Here is a 15,779-nt window from a genome sequence, read left to right on the forward strand (position 1 = left end):
CTGTCACTATTTGCAGAGGATTTCCTCCATGGAGGCTCTCAAATGGAAGTTTTGTAAGAGCAATTTTGTCCCTAATTTTAAACGAAGCAATGAATTTTATAATGGCTATAGGCTTGTGTAAGTATAAAGACGCCCCAAAACAACATTAAAATGTATTTGATGGCCCATTGAGGGTTTTTTAGGACCAAACGAGCCATCTTGCAAGTAGAACCCCCATGTGAATTTTGAAAAGTTTGCAGGTATGATTTCAAAAGACTGAGAGTTGCATCATACCTTGTTTTCAGAAACTTATATCAATGTTTTTTTAGTTTTAGCCTATCATGTTCAGTGACTGCTTGAACAAAAAAAATATTGTTTTTATGCCCACACCATAGCGAAAATTGGTTTCCATTCTCTAACGAGTTTGCCTCAACCAAAAGTTATGAAACTTTTATACTTTTAATACATAATGTTTATTACCACAAAGATCAGATCAAGTATGAATTTGGGTCACATCACTTTCACTGTTCTGGAGTTATGTCCCTTTATAATGTAATATGCCGGGGGTATCATCTGTGTCCCTTGGACTCATACTCGCTTTATTTTTGTGACGTGAAATACTTGCTTATTAAGAGTAACAGGATAGTTTTATTTGGTATGTGGGTTCCTTGAAACATCTACAAGTCTGTCAGATAAAGGTTAACCTGACCTCAACCTCATTTCATAGACCACTCAGTCAGCCTATTATCAGCCGAATCGGGTATCTGATTTTAAAGTAATTGCCCTGAATTGATGATTTTAAGGAAATTTTGCAGTTTTCAGTTATTATCTTGAATATTGTTATAGATAAATTGCAAATTGATAAGTCGAAAATTAAATTTTCAGTCATACCTGGTTAAATTATATCAGCTTATCAATTTACACAAGTAAGATTTCTGACTATTCTTTAATACCTGAATAACTATAAATTTGCTAGTTAAAACATAAGTTGTTTGTTTACAGTTGTTAGACTCCACTCATCTGCCAGGAAACAACACGGCCAATGCTCTGTATCACAGTAATTCCGTAACAGACTATACCACTCTGATATGGCAAGACCCATCCCTTGCTGGCTGGGAATGTAGAACTAGTTATAGATGGTTTATAGAACATAAACCCTCATTAGGACTCCTGAGGTATGTGTCTGGTATATGAAGGCAACAGCATTGAGCTAAAAGATAATTCAGCCATCTTCAATTTGGGCTCAAATACAGCAGAAAATAGACAGTTTAAAAGTTATAAGCAACTTTCAAATCCCCAGGACATTCATTTTTATTCCAATTAATTATAAAAAAAAAGGTATGAAACTAAACATTAATTTTGAACTGTCCCTAAAAGGTGAACTGCAATTGAATATATGGTTGTTGAAAATGACTCTTACCTGGCATCAACTCCACTTCGATGGTGTAAATAGAAGTATTGCAGTAGAATTACACGTACAAACACTCATATGTATCAATTATGGACTTTTGACATGGTCAATACGTTATATATGAACCTGTTCAGATTATATTGACTGAAGACGAAGTGGGAGTGTCCATATAATCTAACAGGTCCATGTAGTTACATATTGACTGAGTGAAATTCCTTAATTTTTAAATTACATAATTATGTAAATAATGCATTAGAAAAAAATGGAATTTAATGTTCTTTAGTGTATTTTTAGCTCACCTTGCCTGAAGCTCGGGTCAAGTGAGCTTTTCTCATCACTTGGCGTCCGTCGTCGTCATTAACTTTTACAAAAATCTTCTCCTCTGAAACTACTGAGCCAAATTTAACCAAACTTGGCCACAATCATCATTGGGTTTTCTAGTTTGAAAATTGTGTCAAGTGACCCGGCCAACCAACCAACGTTTTTGGTTATTATCTTGAATATTATTATAGATAGAGATAAGCTGTAAACAGCAACAATGGTCAGCAAAGTAGCATCTACAAATAAGTCAAATGACCAAAATGGTCAGTTGACCCTTTAAGAAGTTATTTTCCTTTTTAGTCAATTTTTAACAATTTTTCGTTAATTATTGTGATCGTTTACAAAAATCATCTCCTCTGAATATGCTAAGACAAATTTAACCAAACTTGTCCACAATCATCCTTAGGGTATCTAGTTTTAAAAATGTGTCCGATGACCCCGCCTCAGTGAGAACTGGCCAAAATGGCGGACATGGCTAAAAATAGTTCATTGGGTAAAATGCATTTTTGGATCATATCTCTGAAACCAAAGTATTAAGAGCAAATCTTACAGGATAAATTATTCATTAGATTAAGATCTATCTGCCCTGAAATTTTCAAGCCATTTAGGCAACCTGTTGTTGGGTTGCTGTCTGTAATTTTAAGAAAATTTTTGCAGCTTTTGAATTATCTTAAATATTATTATAGATAGAGATAAACTGTAAAGAACAATAATGTACAGCAAAGTAAGACCTAAAAATAAGTCAACATAATCAAAATGGTCAATTGATCCCTTAAGGAGTTATTACCCTTTATAGTCCGGCGGCTACAAGCAAATTTCAGAAGAATTGTGCACATCCTGCTACAAGCATGAAATTTGGCATAGACCTTCCTCAACTATTACTCTTTTATTTCAGATAGGGAGGCAATTGGAAAAAATGTCTCACTTCCGGTAAAATTCAAAATGGCGGACATCATACTTAAATCAGCCCTATATCGAAGGCTAGCCAGTGAAAAGGTGTTATTATCATGCTACTAACATAATATTGGGTACCAACCTTTGTTGTATACTACTTTTGGATATATGATATAGATAAGATGTCTTAAAAAACCCTACTTCCGGTAAAATCCAACATGGCGGATGTAGTACTAGAATAAGCTTATTTTTAGGGAGGGTAATTGAAATGTGTTTTAATGTATTGCTACTATCATTACATTGGGCAGAAACCTTTCTTTTGTGCTTTTCATGGATACAATGTATCTGACATTTCTCTTTAAAACCCTTACTTCCGGTAATACTCAGAATGGCGGACATAGAAATATCAATTTTCTATTCAAATATTCAACTTTTTTCAAAATGTAAAGAAAATGTTTTTTGTTGTTATTTTTTGCTTGTCATTAAACTATTGGCTTCTAGTTATCCTCAAAACCACTAGTTTTATTCTGTTGTAAACTTTTAAATCACACTTCCGGTAAAACAAAAACCAAGTATGGTGTTAATTTCAAAAATGAGTTCTCAATCCATATCTTTGATTTAGAGTTTTAGATAGATTGGTTCAAACAAAATAAAATTACTGAAGTACTAAAACATTTTTCAAATTACAACTAGTTGGCTCAAAATACATGTTTATTCACAGTCACAACAACACATGCCATCAAAGCAGTGCACGGGAGACCCTATTTTCCACATAAACAACGACCGCGACATCCTCTGTATCTGTATCTGTATGAATACGTTGTCAATACGAATTCTGGCTTTAATATAACGGTTAAAGAGTGCGCCGGCGATTAACTGACGAGGCGTAAGAGCAGATTTGACGCTCTCTACACTTGATATGCGCTCTACAGTGTCGTCTAGCTGATTGTACGCGATCACTGTCTTTACAAAGAATGAGTTTGAGTATTGTGGTGTTTTTCTTAGTGGAATGTCAAAACACTTAGAGTGATTCTTTACTTGCTTTTTCACAATATTTGTTGCGTGGTATTCTTCGAACTTCTTGGCAGTTATGTTTCTCTTAGGACGTGCTTTATTTTGAGAAATTCGTCCGGTTCAATAGCGGAAATCAGCCCCTCTTCCACTGTGTACATCAATATCAACTTCTAGCTTGTTCGTCTTGCAATTTTCTGGAGGTCTTGTAGTTCCAGTTGGGCAAGCATATTTGAGACACAACCGTCCTATCTTGACTTGTAATCTATGGTGATAAATCTTGCCGTTTGACGTTGTATCCTTTCTATCTTATTTATGTTTGTTACCGTGTAGGGGTCACATACTATGGCTCCAAATTCCATCGTTGATCAACGAGCGAGATGTAAGCTGTTTTTGCAATCTTATTGGCAGTATTTCAAGTTTCTTCTTTGAAAGCCTAGTGTTGAAGTTGCTTTCTTTGCCACGTTTAATATGTGGGTGGTCCATTTGAGGTCTTCCGAAATTTGTAGGTCTAGGTACGGGTTATGCTTGACTTGTTGTAGTATGTGTCCATTTAAACTGTAGATTTTATGGCTTTTGTTTCTGATGCTTAGGATGTAGCATTTTTTGGCATTGAACCGCATTCCCTAGCACATCCACAATGTACAAGCTTCTGACAAAATTATGAGGCCTTAGAAAGAGTTATTTAAAAGTTATCCTCTTTGTCCCTTCGCCATCCATTAGTGCCTGAACTGGGTAGCATAATAGTCAATTCCAAGCTCGTCCCCCTAAACACCTGCCTTAGGATATTGCACGTTTTACATGCCTGAAAAATTAGCATAATGGTGTATGTGTCTGATGCAATGAAACACATACTTGCAGGAGTCATGATTCGAATAGTCGTTCCTGTTTCGCTAGACCAAGTTGAGAGAATACCCTCAATTAGTCTTCCCTTTTGCGCAAATAGTTATTTTCTTTATTCGTTAACCATGTTAACCCCATCTGATAAGTTTGTGTGATCTTACAGTTAAACCTCGGTGATTTAGGCTGATTAATCATCATTCTTTATGTCAAAGTTACATCTTCAAATGCGATCAATGTCTCCCACGCAGTCTTTTTTTTTTCCTTTTCAAGCATTCAGAGAACCATATCAGAACTTGTAAAGACATGGAACACAATAAGTGTGTGTAATCACTCATTGCCAGGTGCATTTGAAAGGTCATTGATATATATTTATCCACAGCTTTTTGCCCTCCCAAACACAATCCATAGTTCGTCTACCCCTTTCACGGAATAGCGAAACAGTAACGACTATTCGAATCATGACTCCTGCAAGTTCGTGTTTCATTGCATCAGACACATACACCATGATTCTATTGTCAGCCTCTTAATGTGAACATGGTGATAAACTTGAAATACATCTCGAGGTAGATAAGATAGAATATCCTGAGCATTTGTTATAAGAAGCAAGAGCTACATTTAGGGGAAAGGAGATACACAGACGAATCCAGAGTCAAAACAAGATTACGACAATAAGAAAGAACTTTTTAGTTTTCATTCGCAACAGCTTGCTGAATAGATTTTGCGGAAAAGGTTGTTGTAGCAACACTTGTCAGGATGTTCTGTGTTATCCACCACATGGTGATGTTTCAAGCTTAGCATCATGTGCACGTGGAAAAAGCTTCAGATATATATCTATCCATGAGCCTTTAAATACTCAAGGCATTGAGAGATTACACGTTTGCTGGAAAAGGAACTGCGTTGGTGACATAGATGGTATTTAAAGATGTGACTCTATCATTTAGAATGATGAATAATCAACCAACATCACCAGATATGGATTTGACAATGTCATTGATAGAATGATACGTGGTTTTGTTGTAAGATCGAACAAATTTATCAGATGGGGTTAACGAAGCAAGACAAAATGTGTTTTTGGAAGAGGAAATACTTATTGAGGCTATTCCCACGATTCGGTCTAGTCTTTTCAGCAAGTAAAACGTGCAATATGCCATGGCGGGTGCAAATAAGTAACACGCTTGGTTTTGGTTCCTTTGCTAACCAGTCCATCGTCTATGAATGGCGAAGGGAAAAATATGGTCCATGGGAACCTTTTGGACAACTCTTTTTGTGGCCTCTTCGTCTTATCAGGAGCTTGTACATTACACTAGTAGATGTAAATACCACGATCTTTGTAAATTTGAAAAATAAGCTCCCCGAATGTGAATAAACATGTACTTGCGGCCATAAATAAGTCATTCTAAAGATGTTCAAGAACTTTGAGTGATTTTATTTTGTTTTAATCAATCTATCAAAAACTCTACATCGAAGATATGGATTGAGGACTCATCTTTGTAATTTACGCCATATTGGTATTTTATTCACCGGAAGTGTAAATTTTGTATTAAAACATATAAAGCTGAATAAAATTAGTGGTTTTTAGGATGACTTAAAGCCAAAAGTTTAATGACCAGCTAAAAAGAACCATTTTTATTTACATTTTGAAAAATGTTGAATATTATCAATAATACTATGTCCACCATTTTGGATATCACCGGAAGTAAGGGTTTAAAAGACATATGTCTTATTCATTTTATCCATGAGAAGCACAAAAGAAAGTTTCCTTCACAATATGATAATGAAAATATATACTTTAAAACACATTTCAATTACCCTCCCTAAAAATAAGCTTATTCTAGTACTATATCCGCCATGTTGGATTTTACCGGAAGTAGGGTTTTTGAAGACATCTTATCTATATCATATATCCAAAAGTAGTACAAAACAAAGGTTTTTACCGAATATTATGATAGCAGCATGATAATAACACCTTTTCACATACTAGCCTTCGATATTGGGCGAATTAAAGTATGATGTCCGCCATTTTGGATTTTACCGGAAGTGATAATTTTTTTTCAAATGCCTCCCTATCTGAAATGAAAGAGAAATAGTTGAGGAAGGTCTATGCCAAATTTCATGCTTGTAGCAGGATGTGCACAATTTTTCACAAAGCCGCCGTACTATTATAGGCAATTTTTAACAATTTTCATAAATTTTATAAATTTTCACAAAATATTTTCTATTAGTAACTACTGGGCCATGTTCGTTATATATAGATATAATTGTAAGCAGCAAGAATGTTCAGTAAAGTAAGATTAACAAACACATCACCATCACCAAAACACAATTTTGTCATGAATCCATCTGTGTCCTTTGTTTAATATGCACATATACCAAGGTGATCGACACAGGCTCTTTAGAGCCTCTCTTTAAATCTTATTTTATAAGGTTTTTAACATGCTATCAAAGGTATTAATAAATAAGATTAACTTGATGTTGTCTGCTCTATGGTCGGGTTGTTGTCGCTTTGACACATTCCCCATTTCCTTTCTCAATTGCATTGATGTTGTATTGTAGACAAGAATACAACACTTTGTTTCTCTTTAGAACAAATATCAAAGAATTATCAGTCTACTTGCAAATTTTCTTTTCATACTTTGCCGCGTTTCCGCCATGATTGTTATGTTTGACGTCACAGATGTTTAATATTGACTGTTAATATATGTATTTATATAAATAGTACTAAGCCTTCAGATACTGAAATATGATTTCAAACACATGATCATAATATCCAATGAAAACAGGAGACTGCTTCACCATATGTAATATTTTCTTTTAAATAAATTTATTTAAAGTCATAAGAAACCTCAAATTAAAAACAAAATATGCATATATATATGTTTTTTATAACTAAATGGATAGTTTTCATTATACAACTTATGAAAATATACTTTTTTTCTGAGGAAAATTCTTTAATTTGTCCACATTGAGAAGAATTTTACTTATTTTTTATTGCTTCCTTCCAGGAAGCAATTCGCCGACATATTTTCCTTATTCATAGTCACCTGAGCGTGGGAGAGATCCGTTTGCGCCAAAAATGCGTCCTTTTGCGCCACAACTTTTTTTCTCCAATGCTAGGTTTGCGCCAACTGTTTTAGAATTAAATGGTATCATTTGCGCCAAAAATAAAACATACGATTGCGCCAATTAGAAGAAAAATGACTTTCCTTCTCCTTTATTTGGACTTAGAACCGGCAGTTTACACAGCAAATGTTTTCCTTTTCTGAAACATACTTTCTTTTTACTGCTGCTGCATACTTAATTCCCAATTTAATGTATGTAGTAGCTTGGCACTTCACTTTATTGTTCAAAAAGACAAGCATTGAAGGATGAAATGCATAAAACAGTTCATAATAATTCCTGTGAAATGCTTCTGCTCCATTACAGGTATGTTTTGCGGTAGATAGAGTTTCAGCCAATACGGAAGGTGGGAACAAAGCATATGTGGCTAAAACTTAATCAGCAAAAACTTCTTTTTCTTCTCTTTTGGCATATCTTGTTTCAAATATTCAACAAAGCAATAAGTTGTCTTTTCTCTGTTCATGGACTGTCAAGTCCACTTTAAATCATTTCTATCCAGATGCCCATCTTTATGGTGAAATATCTTCGAACATATGATACTTTTTAAGCCCAAAATAAGACTACATATATATATATTAATCATTAGTATTTATGATAGATATGTGTACAGGTAAATTGGCGCAAATGAGTTCCGAATATTGGCGCAATTGATACATTTGGAAAACAAAATTTGGCGCAAATAATACCCCTGAAAAACAGTAATTGGCGCAAAAGGACTGCTGCCCTGAGCGTAACCCTCCTCGTAAAAATCCGGTGGTCGCATTACGCATGGATATGTCATAAAAATAAACAATTATCTAATTGTACATGCTAAACATGTGCTCAATATCCCTGCTTTTCGTTATTTGTTTACTATAAGGTGACAATCGGTAATCTTCGGCTTCAAAACACGGCATTTAATGAGCAGCCATATTTGTTGAATCATAATAGACAGAGAGAAAAAAAAATTGACGATTATATTTGCGTAAAAAATGAGAAAATCGTGCACAGAGAACTAAGTTTATGATATATACATGCATTGGTTCAAGAATTGGATAAACATTATTTTTCACCACTCACTCGTTTCATATGACTTTAATTAAGGTCAATAAATGAAGTATTGACCTATTGTAATCATTATGCAATGTGAATTTTAACCAATTGTGTCTTTTTAGTTATACCCAAGGCCAATATGTTAGGGAATCCAAATTGTGTTTATAAATTAAACTTTATTTATTACAAACAAAATTCCATATTTTTTATGTTTTTATATTTCACCTGTTTTATTATATGGAAGTAAAATATGGGGTTTTCAAAATGCATCTGATAGATAAACTTCATATAGAATTCTGTAAAAACATTTTGACTGTAAGAAATCCGCTGCTACTGCAATGGTTTATTGTGAGTTGTGAAGATTTCCTACATTGATATCTCGTAATAAGAATAAAAGAATGTATTGTTAATACTTTATATAATGAAGTGTAGGATGAGTGTGAATCCGGAAATCAGTCATCATGGGCCAAGTGAGCTTTCTCATCACTTGGCGTCCGTTGTCTGTCGTTCCTTATCTGTTGTCCGTCATTAACTTTTACAAAAATGAAACTACTTGGCAACAACCATCATTGGGGTACCTAGTTTTAAAAAATGTAAGATTGTTTATCAGGTTAAAATCTATCTGCACTGAAATTTTCAGACAAATCAGACAACCCTTTGTTTGGTTGCTGACCCTGAATTGGTAATTTTAAGAAAATTTTGTAGTTTTTATGCCCAACCTACGATAGAAGAGGGGCATTATTCATGCGCGTAGTTACGTTTACGTCAAAACGCCCGGGCGTACACTTGAATTGGGTAAACAAAATATTTTCATCTAAATAAAAATGAAAGAATTGGTTAACAGTACATCAACCTTCTAAGTCTTTCTTCAATGGCTTGTAATTGCGAATAAAAGTGACAAAAATTAGTATCATATTATTTATTTGTTCATTTTCTGTCAAAGTCTAAATCTACCGTGAATTCTATCATGACTCACTTTCCTTATTTATATATTGTAAAAGCAATTCATTATGTGCTAAAATTCGATATGTGGTTTGCAATTTTTTGTCGAGCTATTGACATTTATGTCGCGAAAGCGAGACATTTCGGTCCTAAATTTCGTCGGCGGTGCCAATAATATAACTATGTACATGTAGGTTCATTAAGTGGTTAAAGTTTGAAGATATCAATAACTTTGTCAAACCTTCGTAAAATTTTACGGTAGCTGGACAAATACTGTTTACGGTCAAACGAGTATCGAGAGCAAAATGACGAAATTATATATGATCAGTTTTCCCGTATTTTATGAGATAAAGGAATTTCTTTTTGCATCAGTTTACAATCCTATTATTTAGGTTAAAATTTGTTACATATCAATTGCTTTTTTTAAACCTTCATCGAATTTAATTAAACGTACTTTCTTGAAGTTTTTTTTTTTCATGGTTAATTTTTGTAATTTCTGTAGCAAAATTTTTTTCGTTCATATTTCAGTTTTATACCGACAGGCGGTCTTATCTTTGCGCAATTTAAATCAGACTGGCCTGGTCACCGTTTAATAACATATTGAACAGGGAGGCAAGCTTTCAAATACTTTCTTTCATTGAAATGAGATTACGACTTCGGCTGAGAGGGCATATGTTTTCCATTAATTTACATATATTAACAACACTTTGTATACAAATAAAATATTCTTTTTGAAGACAAAACCAGTTAAATATATTTAACAAAACTATATGTCACTGTCCTATATTTCTTTGTTCTGTCATTCTTTCGTTAATTCTTATCTATTCAGTGAGAAGTATGCTTATGATTTCAATTGTGTGTCCCTTTTGAATTTGCCACTGTATTACATAAATGAAACCATTTATCAATTATGATTAATATCTAATTAAAACCAAACATGGAAAAATATATATGTTTCGATTTATTTGTGATAAATTGGATATAATGGATAACAATCAATAGATCAGCTAAAATTAGTTATGTCGTCTTGACAGATGTCGGATGACATTGTTATTGTACGAATCTTTTTTTCCTTCAGGCCCCTCATCGAGGTTCGGGCGTACACGTAAAATTGACCTAGCTACGCCACTGACCGTTATTTGTCATGAAGGTACCCCCATTGCCGACCTTCCTCCAGGTTACGGAAATCGTATTACAAATTTATATTTGAATGTAAAAAAATGGAAGAGTTGAAATTCTGTATCTTATTTGACTAACAAAAAGATACCTACAAATTGCTTATGTTGGCCCAAGTAAATAAATCGATAGAGATTTAGTAAGTGGTAAACATGAATGTGACGCTATGTTTTTTATTATTCATGAACTTAAATGTTGATATGAATAGATCTTTTCAAAGCTCTGATAGGGGTAATGCAGAATATTTAACCACGTGTCTATCACTAGAATAGTAAAAAAAATACATTCAGTGGTACAATAACTTCCACAACGGCTTGCCATACGCAGGCCTCTACAATAACTTTTGTTTCATCTTGTCCTGTAGGACAAGTACATATCAAAACTTACTTGTCCGAATGAAATTGTTACTTGTTCAAATATTTTTAATTAAAAATAACCTTTTTACATTGTAACAAAACGAATTTAAACAATAGAACAGAATTTGATGTATTTCTTTTGAAATACTTTTCAAAAATATGAGTCAAGTACAACTGAATTTAGTCATGTCACAGAACTTAGGTTCTAGTTTTCATCAATGCCAGTCTTATCAGACTCTAAAAATGAGGCACCATTTGATAGGCATGTACACTCATTGGATTTGTATCCTGGCTTTTTTTTTAAGTTGAAAAAAATTTATTCAAATACAATCAATAAAAAGAAGATAAGGTCTGATTGCCAATGAGACAACTCTCTACAGCAGACCAAATGACACAGAAATTAACAACTATAGGTAACCATATTGCAAGTAATAGTATTTTTTTTTTCTTCTAAAATCAAATATGATTTTGTGAATTTTATGAAAATTTGGTAAATAAAAAAAAAATTTGTTGTGAAAAAATTACCGGTATGGTATTTATTATAAAGAACAGAATCAGTTTAGAAAATGTGGTACTGATTTGTCTTGGTCCCTAATGTCTCCTGTCTTGCCAAACTGTCTATCAATCATGTCTACTAAATATGTCTCCTACGGTGCCAAACTGTCTATTAAACTTTGAGCTAAACCTGTCGAGGTGACGAACTGTCCTGTAAAGCTACCTTAGCTACAAAGCGCAGCATTGATTTGGATCAGTAAGACTGGTTTCCGAGAATAGTATACCTTTGACATGTTAAAAGTACCTGACAAAGAACCAGTTTAAAATTATCGATTGCAAGTAAACATGTTGAATAAAAAGGTTTTTCATTTGAATAAACAGAATACAGAAACATGTCAAATTATTACGAAAGAGTTGGTTATATAAAAAAGAAGATGTGGTATGATTGCCAATGAGACAACTGTCAACAAGAGACCAAAATGACACAGAAATTAACAAATATAGATCACCGTACTGCCTTCAACAATGAGCAAATCCCATACCGCATAGTCAGCTATAAAAGGCCCCTAAATGACAATGTAAAACAATTCAAACCAGAAAACTAAAGGCCTTATTTATATTTAAAAATGAATAGTCTATATGTTTGCCAAATATTGGTCAATGCTAATTTGTTTTGTCCCTAATACGCTTCCCTAGGATTGAGTCCATTCACATGGATCAAATTATAAATTTGAAATTATTTTGGCAAATATAATGCACGATTTTAAAAGGAAATTTAATTCAAAATTCAAATTTAATGGTTTATTAAGATGGTCCGAGTTGACTCATCATATAAAGTCGGTCCAAAATTTCTTCGGACCAACTTGTCCAAAAATCATCATTAAAGTGTTTGACAGATAATGGTTGGTTGGCCTTATATTAAATGCCAAGGTAACATTGATGTTGATTTTGTTAATATTAAAAAATCAGCGTATTATTTAGTATTAAAAATTCAATTATTAACATTAAAAAATCAGACTGAATATTTAATATTAAAAAATGATTTTTTAATATTAATAAATGATTTTTTAATATTAGATATTCATTTATTAATATGGGGACGAAGTCCCCTATTACAGTAGAAAATTCAATAAAAAAAAAAAAAATCGGGAAAATTTCCCGAATTTTTCATTGTACTAATGAACTCAAAATCGTTCAATTTTTTTTTTGTCGCGTTTTCGAATTTCCGGATCTGCACAGAAATCTACTTCCGTTTTCGGTCTTGTTAACATGAGACTTTGAATAAAATGTATATTTATCAGTCTAAGAAAGGAACTAATACTAATTCATTTAAAAAAAAATTTTGTTATTAAAAAAGCATTACCTGATGACAGCGTTTCTTTGTTTACATTGAATATGACGTCACAACTTAAATAACGTCACAACTAAAATCCCTAACAATAGGTCCAAAATCGGAAAGGCTACGGTATTTCCGTTTCTCTTTTTAACATTGTTGATTTTTTTTTAAAAATCATAGACTTCGTCCCCATTCACAGGTAATTCCTGCCTCATATTATGGGGACGGAGTCCCCAATTACGGTAGAAAAATCAATAAAAAAAAATTAAAAAAAAAGAAATCGGGAAAATTCCCGAATTTTTCATTGTACTAATGAACTCAAAACTGTTAACTTTTTTTCAGATCTACTTCCGTTTCCGGTCTTCTTCCGTTTCCGGAGACTTTGGATAAAATGTATATTTATCAACATATCAACAAATATAGGAAGGAACTCCTATAATCCTGGTACTTTTGATAACTATCAACACCCAATCATTTTTAATAATTGTTTGATATGAAAAAAAAACGTTACCTGGATAACAGCGTTTCTTTGTTTACATTGAATATGATGTCATAAATTAAATAACGTCACAACTAAACCCCTAACAACAGAACCAACATCGGAAACGTTACGGTATTTCCGTTTCTTTTATCAACATGTTTGAATTAAAAACTGCCTCATATTATTAAAAAATAACAGTATTTTTTAATATGGGGACGATATTACAGTAGAAAATTCAATAATAATAAAAAAAATCAATCAGGAAAATTTCCCGAATTTTTCAAAATCAATTTTTCATAATCACAATCGTTCAAAAAAATTTTTGTCGCATTTTTGAATTTCTGGATCTGCGTAGAAACCTACTTCCATTTCCGGTCTTGTTTGCATGAGACTTTGAATAAAATGTTTATTTATCAGTCTAAGAAAGGAACTCAATAAAAATTCATTTAAAAAAAATGTTTGTTATAAAAAAGACGTTACCTATTAATGACAGCGACTCTTTGTTTACATTGAATATGACATCATAACTTAAGGGCATACGATACAGTTTTGAACCTGTATTTACAAGTTGATGAAAATTTGCATATAGGCTATTTTTTACCTGATTAAATCAAATATGTAATAAAAAATATACCTTCATGTGCTACTTTTTGAGTAAAATGAGGTCGAAATTTTGTATATTTGCTCAAAATTCAGATTTGTGTCCGTATTTTCTTTTTCGAAAGAAAGACATAACTTTTTTGTTTGAAAAGATAAACACAAATAATTTTTTGTTAAATAATCAGTAATTTCTGTATTTTATAAGTATCATTAAAAATTATGCAATTTTTATTCAGAAATAACTCATATTTATCAAATGTTCATGAATAGAGAAACAAACGTCATTTTTTGCTGCATGTTTATCAAAATTAAAAAAAATCCTCTATTTACAGTTTTATAAAATTTGGGTCACATAATCTCCTTGCAAAATGAAACAAATTGCCGTTTTAAAAAATAGGGGTCCATGCACTCGTTTTCAAATTAAATCAGTTTGAATGATAAAAATCAGTCGAAAAATGCATCTTTTCCCGATATAAAAAAATAACACGCGAAAATAACATTTTACGTTAGCAACGTCATTACCTCCCCTGTAACTGTATCGTATGCCCTTAAATAACGTCACAACTAAATCCCTAAAACAGAACCAAAATCGGAAACGTTACGGTATTTCCGTTTCTCTTTTTAACATGTTTGATTTAAAAAAAAAGAAAAAAAACCCTATACAGACTTCGTCCTCATTCACAGAAATGCCTGCCTCATATTATTAAAAAAGCGATTTATTAATATTAAAAAATGATTTTGTATTATTAAAAAATCCTTTTTTAATATTAATGAAAAATTTATTAATATTGATAAATAGGAAATAAATACCACAACGGCTTGCCATATAAAAAGGATGAATTTCACTTTATTATAAAATGTCAAAAGTATGCTTTTATCAGAAAATTAGATATAAAAAGGTATTATTATACAAATGCATCCGTTTTCAAAGTAGTTCAGTGATTGTCAACAAAGAATGTATTAGAATTAAATTGTCTTATTTATAGGAAAATATTTAAATTATGCCACAGATATGAAATTTTCAAGACAATTCTTTGAATGAGTTATACTACCCTTGTCTCCAATTGTATTTAAAATGTTCTGTTATGATATACATGAATATATTTATGACATAACTGTAAGCTGTATTGCTTCTGATAATAAAAAAGCAACTGAATTTTAAAAGGTTGGGCATGCACTGAATTAAAATAAAATCTTTTATATTTATTTTTTATTATCTGCAGGGTAAAAGTTGAACAGCAAGAAAGTTTGATTGTTGATTCCGGCTACATATACAATACAGCCATCAATGGAGGAAGACTTGGTGTGTTTGCCTACAACCAGACTGGTGCCATTTGGTCAAATCTCCTTTATAGTTGTACTGAAAGGTGAGACATTTTACCAATACAACAGACGGGGAATTTATAAGTTTTTATCATCTTTTATTCCACTTTATAAATTTAGTAAAGCTAATAAGACAAGCTACATGTATTTGTAGTATTTGTATTTCTATCCATCTGATGAGTTAAGCCTTTTTCAACTGATTTTTATAGTTCGTTCATATGTTGTACTGTTACGCCACTCCCAGGTTAGGGGGTGGGTTGGGATCCCGCTAAAATGATCAACCCTGCCACATTCTCTATGTATGTGTCTGTCCCAAGTCAGGAGCCTGTATTTCAGTGGTTGTTTGTTTATATGGTACATATTTGTTTTTCTTTTAATTGTTTTTCTTTTATTTGTTTTTTTCGTGGATTTTTTGTACATTAATTGGGCCGTTAGTTTTCTCGTTCTGAATTGTTTTACATT

The 15,779-nt window shown here is 32.5% G+C and overlaps 1 protein-coding gene across 2 annotated transcripts in view; it reads left to right on the forward strand.

Moving 5' to 3' along the window:
* The window catches only part of LOC143059422 (uncharacterized), a 374,671-nt gene that overhangs the window by 313,809 nt on the left and 45,083 nt on the right, over window positions 1–15,779 (forward strand). For both annotated transcript variants that reach the window (XM_076232911.1, XM_076232912.1), the window contains exons 57-58: window positions 982–1,154; window positions 15,218–15,361. In XM_076232911.1, the coding sequence (XP_076089026.1) occupies window positions 982–1,154; window positions 15,218–15,361 (317 nt within the window). The remainder of the gene's footprint in view (window positions 1–981; window positions 1,155–15,217; window positions 15,362–15,779) is intronic.

This window comes from Mytilus galloprovincialis, chromosome 14 (assembly GCF_965363235.1).
Source record: "Mytilus galloprovincialis chromosome 14, xbMytGall1.hap1.1, whole genome shotgun sequence".
Lineage (NCBI taxonomy): Eukaryota > Metazoa > Mollusca > Bivalvia > Mytilida > Mytilidae > Mytilus > Mytilus galloprovincialis.